Genomic DNA, 13851 nt, shown 5'->3' with positions numbered 1-13851 from the left:
CTTGGAAATTGTGCCTATCAGCTCCTGGTGTGTCTCTGCTCCTGTCCTCACCCATCTCCAGTGTTACAACTTCTGTTTCTCTGTGTATTCATCTCGATAACAGAAATAATAATGCTGTTTGCATCTTACAGTTCTGAACTTGATAAAATAAAAAGCAAAAGTGCTGCCTCTTGTTACTCAACTTCCTTACCTCAACCCTTATGGTTAAGTTTTAAGTATCCTTCTAAAACTTCTTGTACAGATTTTATATATACACACATATATGTACATATTTTTCGAAACATGTACATTTTAGTTTAAGTTCTATTATTAAAATCAAAATTCTTAGGGAAGAATCCTCATCATGTCTAACAACTATATTTTCTTTATTAGACTAGGAGAAGATAACATGGTGGGAGCGGTAGTTATTTGAAAATCACTGTGACCATCCTCTTAGTTTTTTATTCATGTATACATACATCAGCTTTCACTCCTCAAATTGTAGGAAGTAATCTTATTTCATTACTTGCAATTTAGTCAACTATCAGAGATTGTATCTGTATCCAGATTTCACATCCTGTAATTATGATTATTTCTTGCAGGATCTGAACAATCTTTTCAACAGCTTCTGCCAGAATTTTCTTCACAGGAGGGGAGTCAGCATGCTGATCTACCAGTTATTTTTAGCATTGAAGCAAGAGATTCTTCCCAAAGCATGGAAAATCACTACTCTGAAATAATGCAAAATAAGAAAAAAAGTGTTCATTTCCAGCTTTCTGTAGGAAATGTGCAGAATTCAGTCTTCAGTTCCTCTGATGAAGTTAATGTATTTCTTCCCTTAAGTCAACAGCATAGCACTCCATGTGGGTCTACCTCTAGTGAGTGCTCAATAAAAACCCAACCAGAAGGCAGAAAAGAAAGACTGGATTTTGAAGAACTATCAGAAAGAGGGATTGATACAATGTTAGAAAGTCGGGGATTCAGTGGAAACAAAAATGAACCCCATGAGGTTTTAAATATAAAATCACATGTGGAAGAAATTGATTGTCCCTACAGAACAGTGGAGATGGGAACTTCAGTCCAGGCACCATATTCTATTCAGAATGAAAAATATTTTGAGAACTCAACTAAGGCAGAAACTCCAAAAATCAAAAATCTTTCTCAAGTAGCACAATCAGAGCTTGCTTTAAGTTCTGGATCATTACAGAGCTCTATTCCAGTGTGGGTAAGTGAAATCTGTTGTATGTAAATAAATTCATTTCCAGGAAAGACTTGAAACAAAATTCAAGGGAAGCAATAAAGCAACTTGTTAACACTCCTGCTCCCAGTGGACACACCCATCTTCAAGCAGCTTGGCCTGTGCTTCAGCCTCTTTGCACTGCATTGGATTAATGTGCTTGGTTTCAACTAGTCGCCTGAATATGCTTTTTACCTTCTAGTATTGTTTGCCCTTTCACAGATAAACAGAGGATAGAAATTATATTGAGACCAACAAGAGTGACCTCTAGGCCACAGAGGTGGCCTTTTTGCAGTTTTTGTTCAGTAATTAAATTCCCTCTAAAAATGTAGTCTTGCAGCAGTGGCCTCTGTGTGGCTGCAGCCCACCAGCTACTGCTCTCATTAGATAGGTTACCCTCACAGGTTCTGCAGAGCCCCACCAATCTGCATTTGTAGTATCTGCATAGCCCTACAGTAAAGCATTTGGGCTTATAATAATCATTGCACGTATCCCCAAAGTCTTAATTATTTCTAAAAAGGGGGTGGGAGAGGCACCACCTTGGTCTTCAGAGACCTTCCTCTGTAACCTGTATTTTTACATTTCTAATGTCTTAAGGCTGTTTTTGGATACGGTTTCCTTTTGAATTTTATTGCACAGGAGACAGAGTCTGGCCATGGTATAATGGAAGAACCAGAGCTTACATTAGTAAGCACCAGTGATATCAGTATTGCTGAAATGGATTTTGCAAACTTAACCCTTGAAGAAAAGGAAGGAAATGAGGCAAAAAGCAATTCTCAGGTAAATTTTAGAGCTCCCTTTAATATGAACACACCTCATTTATACAGCAACCTATAGCTGAGAATAAGGAAACAAGTTTTTTCCACATGGCATTTTTTACATTTTTGCTTGCAGACAGTATCTTTCCCTTATTAAGTGCAAATGCAATCAACTACAAAGTGAACAGGAAAAGGGGACAGGCTCTTAAACTGCCCAATAGCACTGTTCTGTGCCACTTAATAATAGTCCTAAAGACATTTATCTTATGCTATAGACCTCATCTCAGAACTTGGAAGGGTTGGGACTCATGAATGAACGGATTCAATAAAAGATGAATTTGTTCCAAAAATGTTCTAAGGCAGCAGAGCTCTGGAAGATAGGCAGTGAAGGCAGTAGAACAGGAGATAAAGTCTGTTGGACATGGGATTAAGAGTAGGCACTCATCTACCTCCCCCTAAGACCTCATCTTTGTCTACCAAAGGGAACCAGGGGTTTGAAACTATTAAAGGTCTAGAACCTATGCTTGTGATTCTGTTCAATGAGGTGAACAGTGCTAAATTTATCTACAATTTTTTTGCAATTAGGTGAGTACAGCAACCTCAGATTACCCAGACTTATCAGAACACCACTTGGAGGAGCCAGTAATCCTGTGCGCAGGTATGCCTTAGGGGGTCTGAGATGCTTAGTGTTAACAGAGGGGCCAGCGGGAGTTCCCTATTCAGTTCCAGTGTCCACATTGCCCACAATCTTTTTTTTAAAACAGAAACCCCTCCAAACATCACAGCTCTTCCTGGGAGCTTACAAGAAGCATTTTTAAAGAGGAAAAAGCCATTTATGGAGAGATCCTCCCAGAGACAGAAAGAAATAAAGAATAAATTTCGTGTTTCTGAAAATTCTCAAATCAAAACAGTTAAGGAGAAACCTATAGGTATGTTCCACACCACCTCCATCAGTTCTCACAAGAGAATGTAGCATTGCAATGTTTGCCAAGTCCCTTGTTCTCTGCTCAGGCTCAGCTGTGAGTCGCCTGAAGGGTGTGAATAAGATTAAGGTTAGAGTGTCACTTCCTGAAGACAGAAAGACTGCACAAGCCCTCATGCATCAAAGAGCCCTAAGGTAGAGGTGTATGTATGTGTGTATGAATAGTAATTCACATTCCTAAGGTGTGTGTCCTAAATTTGTGAACTTTTTACAGTCAGTTAGCTGAAGTCAAACAGAAAAGGGAAGAGAAAGCAAAGCAAGATGTATATGCCCAAAACAGAGCAAGGGCAAAAGAATTTCATAAGGTGAGCTAGGTCCTCTACAGGTATTTTTCCACGTCTAGGGTATACTGCAGCTGTTAACTGCATTTAATTTTTGTTCCTCTACAGAAAACACTAGAGAGACTTCGAGCCAAAAATACGTGCTGACTTTCTACTAAAGGTGTAAAGTTCTACTAAAGGTGTAAAGTTTTTTTTTAAATTATGTATGGTATAGGCAAAATTATTTAAAATTAATAAATTTTTAAGATATTTGACAAAGTTAATAAAATTTTTATTTAAGATATTTGACATGTGATTCCTTCTGCCGCCAATCACCATAGTTCCACCAAAGCCAGAGTGATGATCTTCAAAATAGCACTGAGGACGAAAGCAGACACTGGTTAAATTTGGGAGTCATTTCTTAATCCCACTTGACTAGTCATAGAAGCAGCTAAATCCTGTATCTCCTCAGGAAAAAACATAGCACTATTGAGTAACTATTACATCCTATGGAGAACTCCAATATTTGGTCACAGCGTTAAGAGCTCTTGGTTTTAGTCCCACAAGCCCTCTTTGAAATGACCTACTGCAAGGTATTTTTTCAAATGTGCACATACCTTTTAAAACAAACTTTTGTTCAATCCACAGCTGTCACTGTCCTATGTAACAGGAACATGCATGATTGTTAACAGAAGGATTAAGCAAAAGACATCTGCAAGAGTAGAGATCTAGGCATGCACTGTTCAATAAACTAGCCATGTAATCAGATGAGAATTTGAAATATAGCTACTACCAAATCACATTATGGCCTGTGTTAATTTGTACTGGACAATGCTGATCTAGGCAGTGGAAACAGAATGAGGTTGGTAAAAATGTTCCCAATAGGCTGAATGCTAGCAAACTAGCAAAAAGGAAGAAAACCTAACGGGAAAATTTTTTTATGGTCATGTCCACAGCAAATGAGAAACTGCATTCTCAAAGCCTTGGTAATGACCATTATATGGTTAAAATACAGAATAAACTTGCCAGAGGTCTTCTCGGATCTCCACTTGAATATGGACATACTTCAAAAACTCCCCACTATGGAAAATTTTAAAGTTTAAATTTTTCAAAATGCAGTTAATTACATACAGATTCCAAAGTATCCCAAAACTCAGTTCTGTATTACTTATGTGCTGAAAATTCCACACTAAAAATTACAGTTGGAATAATTGTTTAATTCAGTTCATTTAAATGTGGGAACAAATTAAGACTATCTACATCTGCATTCATACCCTGACACAAAACGCCCTGTAATAATTAACACCAAAAGTAGCTATTCATGGTTAACTTTTACATTTAGATGGATGTTCAGAAAGGCTACTTTCATTCAGCCCATTCAGAGCAGTTGAACATTTTGCCTGTCATCATAACATCACAAATCACTGGTAACCATATAAACACTCACTGTGTCCTTTTAATAACATCTAGGTTTTGTTTTGTTTTTTTTTTAAAGTGGTGAGATAATGAACCACTAGAATTAGCTGCTGCAAAATTAAGTAAGTAAATGGATTCCATCTCCTATAACAAAGGGCTTTTGAAGGGAAATCTCACCTGTAATCTTTGAGGTCCAATTTCTTTAGAGCCCTAGAAAATTGCAGACGTACAGATTGCTATTTTGGCAAATGACCTAAAATACTGAAAGGTCTCACTTCTACTCTACCCCATGAGCCTAACAAAATGTTACAGGCCTCATTGTCACCACAGCAATAAACTTACTGTGATGGAAGCATAACCTGTGTCTCAATGTAGCCACATTAACAATTTCTGGACACCATGAAGGACAGTGCCCATTACCATCTAGAATGAGGCTTTATAAAAATTCTCAAGTTTATAATCTATACAAAGGCTTCTACATCTTTATAGAAGTCCTGCTGTTTTCCCAACCAAAAGAAAGCAGCCACTAGAAGCAAGAGATAGAAAGCCTTACCCATTTAGGGTCTAAATAGATAAATGATCTTCCTGGTTCTCAAACATCCTAGAAAAAGAGAAGCATTAGTTCCTCTTGAAGAGTACCTCAAAACTGAACATAATGAAAAACTATAGGAATACTGTTTCAATAAAAATACCAGGTTTAACATGCACGAAGCCAAGAAAACCAACGATGCCAGATACTGAATTTCTATTGCACTGTCTTTTGAACACCCAGCAGGACCTGAGCTGCTAAGTGCAGATACCATGCAGTGCAATCCTGACTAAACTGTAAACCCCTCTACCTCAAGACTGCAATGCTACTACCTGAGAAACTTCAAGAAACTTTAGTTCTTATAAAGTATTTTGACCTTTATTCCTAATTATCATTCCATCTTATGTGCATCTTAATTTGTAAACCTAGTTCCTGTTATCTTTCCTATCTTTATATAATGTACATACAGAACTATTAAGTCAAATCACTAGAAGAAATCATGCATTAGAAATCAGGATCACAGTTGCTCAGATTGCTATTAGGCAAAATAAGAAAATCCAATATATCCCTATTTGCAACGTATCCAGATATTCATTATTAGGATGAACCACAAAACTTGCTTAATAAAGATTCAAAGAGAGGGGCATTTTCATGTTATTCTCTATACATAAGCAGTCTTTTCAGTTTGTCCAATTCTGTATAAGATCTAGATACTTCTGTTGCATATCAAATTAACTCCTGCATAACACTAGACTATGCTACTCACTTGTTACTTTTTCAGAACTTTTGGATCCTTAATAAACTTCAACAGAAAAAAAAATTTCAACAGAAATTATACATTCCACCTACCTCTAAACATGAATGAGTTCAAATCGTATTCACCCCTAAAGATAAAATACCAAATAAAAGATTAAAGACAATTTAAGTTTGATTAAAATCTAAAAATATGTTAGTATCCAAATTATTTTTTTAGCTATGATCAGCTCTGTCAGAATTAAGTTTTAGTTCATGTCTGTATCATTCAGCAGTTGAACAGTTAAATTCATCATGTGAACTGTAATGGTACCCCAAAGATTACACTGTCCCCAATGAAAACTTACCTAAACTATCACACCCTAGAACTGTACAGATTGTTGGGATACGCCAATACCTAAGATTTAAAAGATGCGATTAGGTCTTTCACAGAGTTTTAGCAGATAGATGTCTTGTAGTTCTTTCCCACAGATCTAACATATAGTTCTGTGAATAAAGGAAACCACACATATACTCTATGAGGCGTTTCCAACGATGTAGGTCTACAGAAAAAGCCCCATCGGGATAGACCTCAAACCCTTTACATTTTTTAAAGATTCTACAACAAAAATAACTGTGATCTGCTCTGAGTTCGAAATTGTGCAAGAAGCCAAGCACCATCCACTGATGACAAATTTAAAGAAATCATTCCATAAACTAATTACATAAGGATTTTTTTAAATGTTTACAGAAAGGAGTCTGAGTCTGTACGGAGATGGAACACCAAGTACTAAAGGTGAAGTACCAAGTAGTTACTATAGAGAACCAACAAAGGAAAAAGATTTCCACATCTTAAAGTCTTGATTTTGCAAACTCTACTAACATCATGTTTTATCTAGAACATTCCAGATTATACCAATTTAATTTTCTGCCTCATCTGAGAGCTATAGTTATTTGATATCACTTATTAAAAATACAGGAAAATATTAATGTGGCTGTATTTATGTTTTTCCCATTTAGGAAGTTATTGGAAGATAAATTGAGTGCTTTCTAATTAACCTTTGCATCATTCAGATTTAGGAAATCTTGTGTCCTCTATCATTTCTAACATCACACTATTAAATCCTACACTTCATTTTAGATGATGCATTAGTTTTATTTTTTTGATGCATTAGTTTTAAAATAAAATAAATGCATAAAACAGGTATCCAGTATTCTGATTTCTATAAACTTAATTCATAGACACCTTTTCCTGCAAGTAAACTGAAGCTTGCACTTATCACTAGAAAATGTGTGAACCCTAAAATTCATTTTTCTGGAATCATGTTATAAACAGAAATTTAAAACTGGAAAAATGTCTTTCAGGAATGAAACCTGTGGAAGGGGGATCCCTGGGTAGCTCAGCGGTTTAGCACCTGCTTTCAGCCCAGAGCGTGATCCTGGAGTCCGGGGATCGAATCCCACATCAGGCTCCCTGCATGGAGCCTGCTTCTCCCTATGCCTATGTCTCTCATGAATAAATAAAATATTAAAAAAAAAAAAAAAAAAAAAAAAACTGTGGAGGTTTTAGGTTGTCTGACAAAGTACATTTAAACAAATGCGATACAAAAGCTCACCTAAAGCATAAGACATACCTTTAAGTCCAGACACTGTTTTCAAGTGAAAAGCCTAAAAAAAGAAGGCATCTTTGTTTCATGTCAATGTTAAAATTAGAATACCAATTCAACATAGCTGACATTAACCTTTTATCTGTGCCATTAGTAGTTCTACAGCCTAGGAACTACCTTCAGTTTGTCAATACCCCTACCATCACTTTAATCTGTTTTAGGGATGTTGTTCCTTCTTATCTGTATCAAAACTCATACTGAGCCATGAGTTCTGGGTTGCAAAAGAGGATTTATTTTTTGCACTTAGTCTAAGTCTTTGTTCACAGCTAAACAAAAACATGTACAAGTGCGATCCTAAAATACCTAGACATTTAGTGGCATAATTTAATTAGCAATATACAGTAGTGATAAGAAAGTAGTAGTTGAGATAGTCTAACTAGTTCTTATAAGTGCTTATTACAGTACTATACATTCGACTCTAAAGGTCTCTGTTGTCTGAATAACCGTGATCAAAATGGTCTCAGTCGTGCCTGCCTGGCTCAGGTCATGATCCTGGGAGTCCTGGGATTGGACCCTGTGTCAGATTCCCTGCTCGGTAAGGAATCTGCTTCTCCCCACGTTCATGCTCTTACTCTAATAAGTAAAATGTTAAAACAAACAAACAAAACATAAAAGGCTTTAAGTACTTGGAGGAATCGATTGTTGTGGTTGTTTGTCCATCATTAGTGATTACCATAATAAAGGTTTCCAGGATTACAGTCTCTAATTTCTTTAATTTGAATGCTCAAATATCCTTCCATTTACAACAGATTGAAAGAAGTCACTGTAAATTATAAGAATTTTTAAAATGCTTACAAAGAATGAGTCTGTATGGAGATAAAGACCAAGTATTAAAGTAGCAAGTAGCTACTATAGAACCACAAAGGAAAAAACTTCCATATCTTAAAGTCTGGATTTTTGCAAACTCTGAAATAAATAAATATAGACAAAACAGTAAGATCTTCTACTTATTATTTGGTGCTAGGCAAGTCTCAATTTTTTCTACATGTATAATTTCACTGTTTTAAAATATTTTTTCTAATAATTCTTTTGTAGGAGTTTCATAAACTTGTTCAGAGATTTTTTTCTCCTTAACCAGGTTCTATCACTACACCAACATAGGTAATTTGCATCTATCACCTTTACTTTCTATGAAAAGTTGTTTCCCATTTACCTTAATATTCATATTCCTATCTCTTCCTTTTCAGACCATTCTATCCTCTGTCCCATGTTTTTGGATTTTGATGCTCTCTTTTTAGACGAAGCAGCTTCTTCAGTATATTCCTCTTGTCCTAAATACAGATTCATTTTCTTTGGTATTTCAGAACTTACTATGAATTCATTATTGTCCTGCATAAAAAAGATCAGTATTAATTACTAAATTTTACTGCTTTAGTAGTTACACATTAACAACTCTAGGTGACTTAAATCACTTGGTGACTAAGACCTGATGTTAAAAACCTAATTAAATTCAGCTTATTTTTTCATTAGAAAATCCTAATTAGACATCCTAACAGCAAAACTTAACCTATTAACTTATTAACACTACTGAAAAGCCTGTGTTCTCATCAAGTATCCAAATAACCCCTATTTTTATTTTTACATTCCCTGCAACAAATCCATGGCACCTTTCAAGAACTAAATTCAGACAATAATGGATTAGATTATTCCCACAGAACTGCTATCCTCCAAAAATGAAATGGGACAAAAATGTCACTTACCACCAATTTGATATCACATCCATCATCATGTTCAAGAGTTGTTGCAGCCTCTTCCACTGTTCTGTAACATTAAAATATATCTTCACTCATCTGACAAAATATTCTACAACCCAATTAGTAGTATACAGTCCTAATATACAATTGAAGCAGCAATACTAGTAAGGAGAATAATTATGTTGTCATGTATATAACATCCCAAAATAGATGGCTCAAGCACCAAGCTCAACTACAGCCCACATGGCTTACTGTATGTGCTCACATCACGATTCAAGTACAGACAAATCCCTAACAGTATGGAACAATTAGCATTCAAATTTATTTTTCTTTTTAAAGATTTTATGTATTCATGACACAGAGAGACAGGCACAGACATAGGCCGAGGGAAAAGCAGGCTCCCCACAGGAACCAAATGTGGGGCTCAATCCCCAGACCCCAGGATCAGAATCTGAGCCAAAGGCAGATGCTCAACCACTGAGTCACCCAGGTGCGCCAACATTCAAATTTAAAAACAGATTTAATTCAATAAAATCTAGACCAACAAAATATGTCACATGATTAAACTTACTCTGACTCTTCAATAGGAGAGAGAGATCCATCATCATCCAAGTATTTGTATCTACGACTGTCAAAATCTTCCCTTTCTAAATCTTCACCAACATTCATTTGTTTCAAGGATTCCTTGAGATAGTATTCATACTTCAATTTTTCAAGGTAGTTGAAAAATCCTCTTGCCACCGCTTGCTGAATATCAAACAGTTTTAATAGTCTTACAAAATATAAAATTTTCTCTCATGTCTCAAGATCACCAAACTCTGTAAGTGATCTTAATTTACTCGCTCTTCCATATGTGGGTCACATATACCAGATGCTGGTTGTAAAAGGAATCCACTATCTACCCAGCACATTACCAAATTTATCTAAATTGGTATACCAAGAAAAACTAAGCACAAATCTGGTTTGGGAATTTCTAAAAACATTTTCAATGCAAACAAATCTTTAATGTTCATATAATCAGCTTAAAACATAAAAGGCTAGAGAGTATTCTTTGAAATCACCAATTCTAGAGCAAATGTTATAAACTATGCAAGCATTTAACTCAAATACTTGAATTTACTGCTAAGTTATGAGGCAATTCTGTCAAAAATCGAATATTCAGTATAAGATGACCTCTACTAAAGCCACTGCACATGGAAGATATGGGTGGGTTTGACTTAGGTTACTATAGAACACCTGGAATCACTTGAGTTTGAGGGATGTTTATAATGACCTGATGAGACCAAGGGATTTTATATAAACAGCCTTGAGGCACCTCATATATGGGTATATTCACTGAATATACCAGCTAACAATCCACCCAGAAACCCAGGTGAAGTCTGTGCTAAAGGATGGGTTGGTCTTGAAGTGGCAGTTAAGTCACTACAGAAGAATATTATCAAAGTCACAGATTCAATTTTTGGCATACCTAAACTCTTAAAGTGGCCAACAAGTCAGATTAGACTTTTAGCTATGTGTATCTACATATAAAATACTGACTCACCTCAAAGCTTAAAATCTTTCTCCATGGTAATGGCTTTTTTACATTCTCAGATTCTAAAAATGGGAACCCAGATCCTTTGTCTTTAACTTGTTTCTTATTTATTTGGGAGCGTCTAGTGGTTTTTCTTCCTTCTGGTCTTCCCCTTGGTCTTTCTTTTGGCTTATATTTCCTCTTTTTACGTTTCTTTTTTTTGAATCTTTCAAAAATAGCTTTTAAAGTCAGTGGTCTTGGTTCAAAAGAGGAGTCACTAGATGAATCCCTTGCTTCAACACCTCCAGATGAACGAACAAACTTTCTAATAGGGTTTCTTTGCCCCTGTTTTGGTGAGTAAGGGACACACTGAGTCTTAAATAAGCTGCTACCAGAAGAATTATCACTAGGAAAAAAAAGGGGGAAAATTAATTGCACCCTTTTATATTACCAAATGCTTATTACCATAATGTAGTTTTCTCCCACAGACCAAAAGCAGGAAAACATGTTCAGAATAATTTTTAAAAATATGGGCTCAGTACTAACTAAGCCAACTCCTTAGTTCTGGCTACTTAAAATAGTAACACCATGTGCCATATGCCATAGCACTTACCAAAAAATGATCTTCCAAGAGAAATAATGTTAACTTTAATTTCCAAAGACAGTCTTGTTTACTGCTAGAGCTTGCTTGATATAATGCAAGAGTAGCCTAGCAGATAGATTCTGACTTGAAAACAGGAGGAACGCTGATTTGATTTCCCAGTAACTAGGTATTTCCATCATGTATATATTACCTGCGACCACTATTATAATGTGCATTATCACCAGTTGATTTTTAAGCAATATTCCCCACTGATGTCCATTTTCCTGTTTTAAGATTAGGAGTGATTTAGTCAGAAAGAGATCAAATTAGCCCAGAGAATATTCTTCTGTTTCCCTGGGTTAAGAACGTGTCCTACTGTTAACTATATAAATAAACTGAAGACCTGTGTAAAATTGAAGACCTTCCTTTTCTTTCCTAATTCTTGAAAAACATCTTTACTGCTTACCCAGTAATACAAAGGTTATCGTCAAATTTAGTCAGTTTTGCAGTAAAAAAATCTAGTGGTGGTGGTGAATTAAAAAAAAAAAGGCACTTACCTTTCATTGTCAATTTCTACAGCTGAATTAGATGCCATTATAGGTTGAGAAAATTCGTTACTTATTCTCCCAAGTCCTCTCCAAATTGTATTCACCACTTGTTTGCTTCAGAGTTCTGAAAATTCAGTAAATGTAGTCTCTGAACAAATGCCAACAGAATCAGCTAGCATCCCAGTAATACAAAATTTAATGTAGTTGTATTATGCCATTTTATGTAAATTAAGGCAAAATTATATACAAAGCCCATAACATTTTTACATAAGAATTATCATTTTGCAATCAAATTCTAAAATCTGGAAATTGAATTGCTTCCCTATTTCAGTTGTCTTCTAAATCTATCCAGTGGATTAAGATTCCAGAACGATACTGTCATTTCCATAAAGAGTATTAAACATCTTCTCATAAAACAAAATGTAATTTTACTAACCATGTATGTACAAGTATTCACGTACAATTAATGGCCAAAGGCAGCAGCAGACGTAAACTCCTTGGAATAACTCAAAGCCAGAAGGCAGTGTTGCCTCAGCATACCAGGAAAAATAATTACGATTTACCACCTCAATCAAAAATCCTGGATATCCATTTGTAGCCTCTTCTCATTCACCCTATGCACGATTCATCAATGTCACCGTGCAACCTCTTCCTTGGCATATTACTTTTTAAGTCCTGAATTCTCAAACTTTTCAGTGTAATGCTCACAGACCACACAATGGTGCCCTATGTTTCCCTTTTCAAAATCTCCTTGGGAGATCTTAAGAGTAATGGGCAAAAAAAACCCCAAAGAAGTCTTGTTTCACTACCGCATCTCCCTTATAGAGGATGCCGGCGTTCTTCCGTTTTTGTGTTTAGTCTTTAGTACGCTTGAGAAGGACAAGTGAGTGATGAAGAAAGAAACCCTAGGATAAAAGGGCAAAATACCTCAAATACGGAAAAACATCAAGGTCAACGCAAATCTTGGAGATTTGCAAACTGTCCGACGGACTCACAGTAATCTTAGGATTGGTTGGTAGTGTTTTAAAATGCAAAGATCTAAGAATTAATGAGATAAATGCTCAAACACGGAATTTAACAAATATTGGGGGCAATGGCACTGATGGTATACTGGAGGTTAGATCTGTCTTCCTATTGCAGATCTTTAAGACAGATCGCATTATTACAACACAGTTGACTCAAAAACCGTTTTCCCGGAAACCGTTCACAAAACATTCCCCAAGAAACGCGCCTTATTCCAAGACCCGGCAGGAGGCCACGTGTACCTGTCCGTAGTCCCGACCACCTGCATCCCGACCCTAGGCAGCACGCCCATCACCCTGGGGCCTGCCCTCGGCGGCTCCAGCGTCCGGAGCAGCGCAGGGCCCCTGCCTAGCTCACCAGCCCGACGGTCGGGTCTTCCTCCCCACCCACCCCGGCCAACGGCCTGCGCCTCAAGCGCCGGCGCAGCACGGGCCTCTGCGGCGTAGTCGCGCCTCGCAACCCTGGCCTCGGAGGCCCGCATTCAGCACCCCCAACCCGTCCCGAGCACCCCAACGCGCCACGACCGCCTACCTCAACAACCACGCGGAAGGAAAGGAAGGCCTTCCCCGCGACCCAGCTAATAGTGGGCCCGAAATCTCGCGAGAACAATCGGACGCCGCGAGGATCGTGAAAAATGGGAGGAGGCGAGGCCCGGGGCGCCATTTTGGCGTTGCGGGGGCGGGGCGAGCGGCGGGGGGCGGGGCCTGAGCGCCGTCAGGAGGAGGGGCCCGCTCCGCGGCTCCAAGGGTTCGGGGGCGTGGCCACGCCCGTCTCCGCAGGTGACCGGAACACGCGCGGGGCCGAGTCAGCTGGGTGGGCGAGAGCTGCGAGGAGACGGCGACTGAGCTGTTGCCCGGGTCTCACGTCTGCCGAGCCGGCGGGTTTTCGGAGCCTTCGGGCGCGGCGTGCGCGGCGGGGAGTGCGGCGCCG

At 37.8% G+C, this 13851-nt stretch overlaps 2 protein-coding genes and 8 non-coding genes across 25 annotated transcripts in view; 1 reads left to right on the top strand and 9 right to left on the bottom strand.

The window, feature by feature from the left end:
- The window catches only part of CEP295 (centrosomal protein 295), a 52835-nt gene extending 49315 nt beyond the window's left edge, over window positions 1-3520 (top strand). For 4 of the 6 annotated variants that reach the window (XM_038568305.1, XM_038568304.1, XM_038568303.1 and 1 more), the window contains 7 exons: window positions 582-1204; window positions 1856-1996; window positions 2560-2632; window positions 2739-2903; window positions 2986-3091; window positions 3171-3261; window positions 3346-3518. In XM_038568305.1, coding sequence (XP_038424233.1) covers window positions 582-1204; window positions 1856-1996; window positions 2560-2632; window positions 2739-2903; window positions 2986-3091; window positions 3171-3261; window positions 3346-3384 — 1238 coding nt within the window. In that variant the 3' untranslated portion in view covers window positions 3385-3518. Of the gene's footprint in view, window positions 1-581; window positions 1205-1855; window positions 1997-2559; window positions 2633-2738; window positions 2904-2985; window positions 3092-3170; window positions 3262-3345 lie in introns of those variants that run through there. The other 2 variants (XM_038568306.1, XM_038568307.1) reach the window with 2 other exon arrangements.
- TAF1D (TATA-box binding protein associated factor, RNA polymerase I subunit D) lies at window positions 3487-13603 on the bottom strand. 11 transcript variants are annotated; one of them, XM_038568313.1, is made up of 14 exons: window positions 13453-13603; window positions 11908-12022; window positions 10798-11173; window positions 9826-10001; window positions 9261-9321; window positions 8714-8889; window positions 7528-7561; window positions 6262-6311; window positions 6011-6045; window positions 5186-5233; window positions 4810-4842; window positions 4243-4296; window positions 3834-3875; window positions 3487-3594 (listed from the first exon to the last, which is right to left on the bottom strand). In XM_038568313.1, exons 2-6 carry the CDS (start codon window positions 11943-11945, stop codon window positions 8722-8724), a joined length of 819 nt encoding a protein of 272 aa, XP_038424241.1. In that variant the 5' UTR covers window positions 11946-12022; window positions 13453-13603; the 3' UTR covers window positions 3487-3594; window positions 3834-3875; window positions 4243-4296; window positions 4810-4842; window positions 5186-5233; window positions 6011-6045; window positions 6262-6311; window positions 7528-7561; window positions 8714-8721. The 11 variants fall into 11 exon arrangements, with proteins under 11 accessions (XP_038424241.1, XP_038424243.1, XP_038424242.1 ...); XM_038568315.1 differs by lacking the exon at window positions 13453-13603 and adding an exon at window positions 13164-13294; XM_038568314.1 differs by lacking the exon at window positions 4243-4296.
- Window positions 3673-3801, bottom strand: LOC119865047. Its single transcript, XR_005375915.1, has one exon. It is a non-coding gene; the product is annotated as a small nucleolar RNA SNORA25 (small nucleolar RNA).
- LOC119865051 lies at window positions 4087-4212 on the bottom strand. Its single transcript, XR_005375919.1, has one exon. It is a non-coding gene; the product is annotated as a small nucleolar RNA SNORA32 (small nucleolar RNA).
- LOC119865045 lies at window positions 4561-4633 on the bottom strand. The gene has a single exon (XR_005375913.1). It is a non-coding gene; the product is annotated as a small nucleolar RNA Z40 (small nucleolar RNA).
- LOC119865048 lies at window positions 4934-5068 on the bottom strand. Its single transcript, XR_005375916.1, has one exon. It is a non-coding gene; the product is annotated as a small nucleolar RNA SNORA1 (small nucleolar RNA).
- Window positions 5305-5443, bottom strand: LOC119865046. Its single transcript, XR_005375914.1, has one exon. It is a non-coding gene; the product is annotated as a small nucleolar RNA SNORA8 (small nucleolar RNA).
- Window positions 6145-6216, bottom strand: LOC119865059. The gene has a single exon (XR_005375926.1). It is a non-coding gene; the product is annotated as a small nucleolar RNA SNORD5 (small nucleolar RNA).
- Window positions 6360-6490, bottom strand: LOC119865052. Its single transcript, XR_005375920.1, has one exon. It is a non-coding gene; the product is annotated as a small nucleolar RNA SNORA18 (small nucleolar RNA).
- On the bottom strand, window positions 7726-7851 carry LOC119865055. The gene has a single exon (XR_005375924.1). It is a non-coding gene; the product is annotated as a small nucleolar RNA SNORA40 (small nucleolar RNA).
- Window positions 13604-13851: the final 248 nt, after the last annotated feature.

This window comes from Canis lupus, chromosome 21, assembly GCF_011100685.1.
Source record: "Canis lupus familiaris isolate Mischka breed German Shepherd chromosome 21, alternate assembly UU_Cfam_GSD_1.0, whole genome shotgun sequence".
In the NCBI taxonomy this organism is placed as follows: domain Eukaryota; kingdom Metazoa; phylum Chordata; class Mammalia; order Carnivora; family Canidae; genus Canis; species Canis lupus.
The sequence above is the reverse complement of the archived record's forward strand: the minus strand, read 5'-3'. Positions and strand labels throughout refer to the sequence as shown.

Bases quoted from the DNA above. Each gene is read 5' to 3' on its own strand.
- TAF1D (XM_038568313.1), bottom strand. From the start codon at position 11,945: ATGGCATCTAATTCAGCTGTAGAAATTGACAATGAAAG. The intron at 11,174-11,907 runs GTAAGTGCCTTT...TTTTTTTCCTAG, and splicing joins GTAGAAATTGACAATGAAAG to TGATAATTCTTCTGGTAGCA. The intron at 9,322-9,825 runs GTAAGTTTAATC...TTAATGTTACAG, and splicing joins TCTCCTATTGAAGAGTCAGA to AACAGTGGAAGAGGCTGCAA.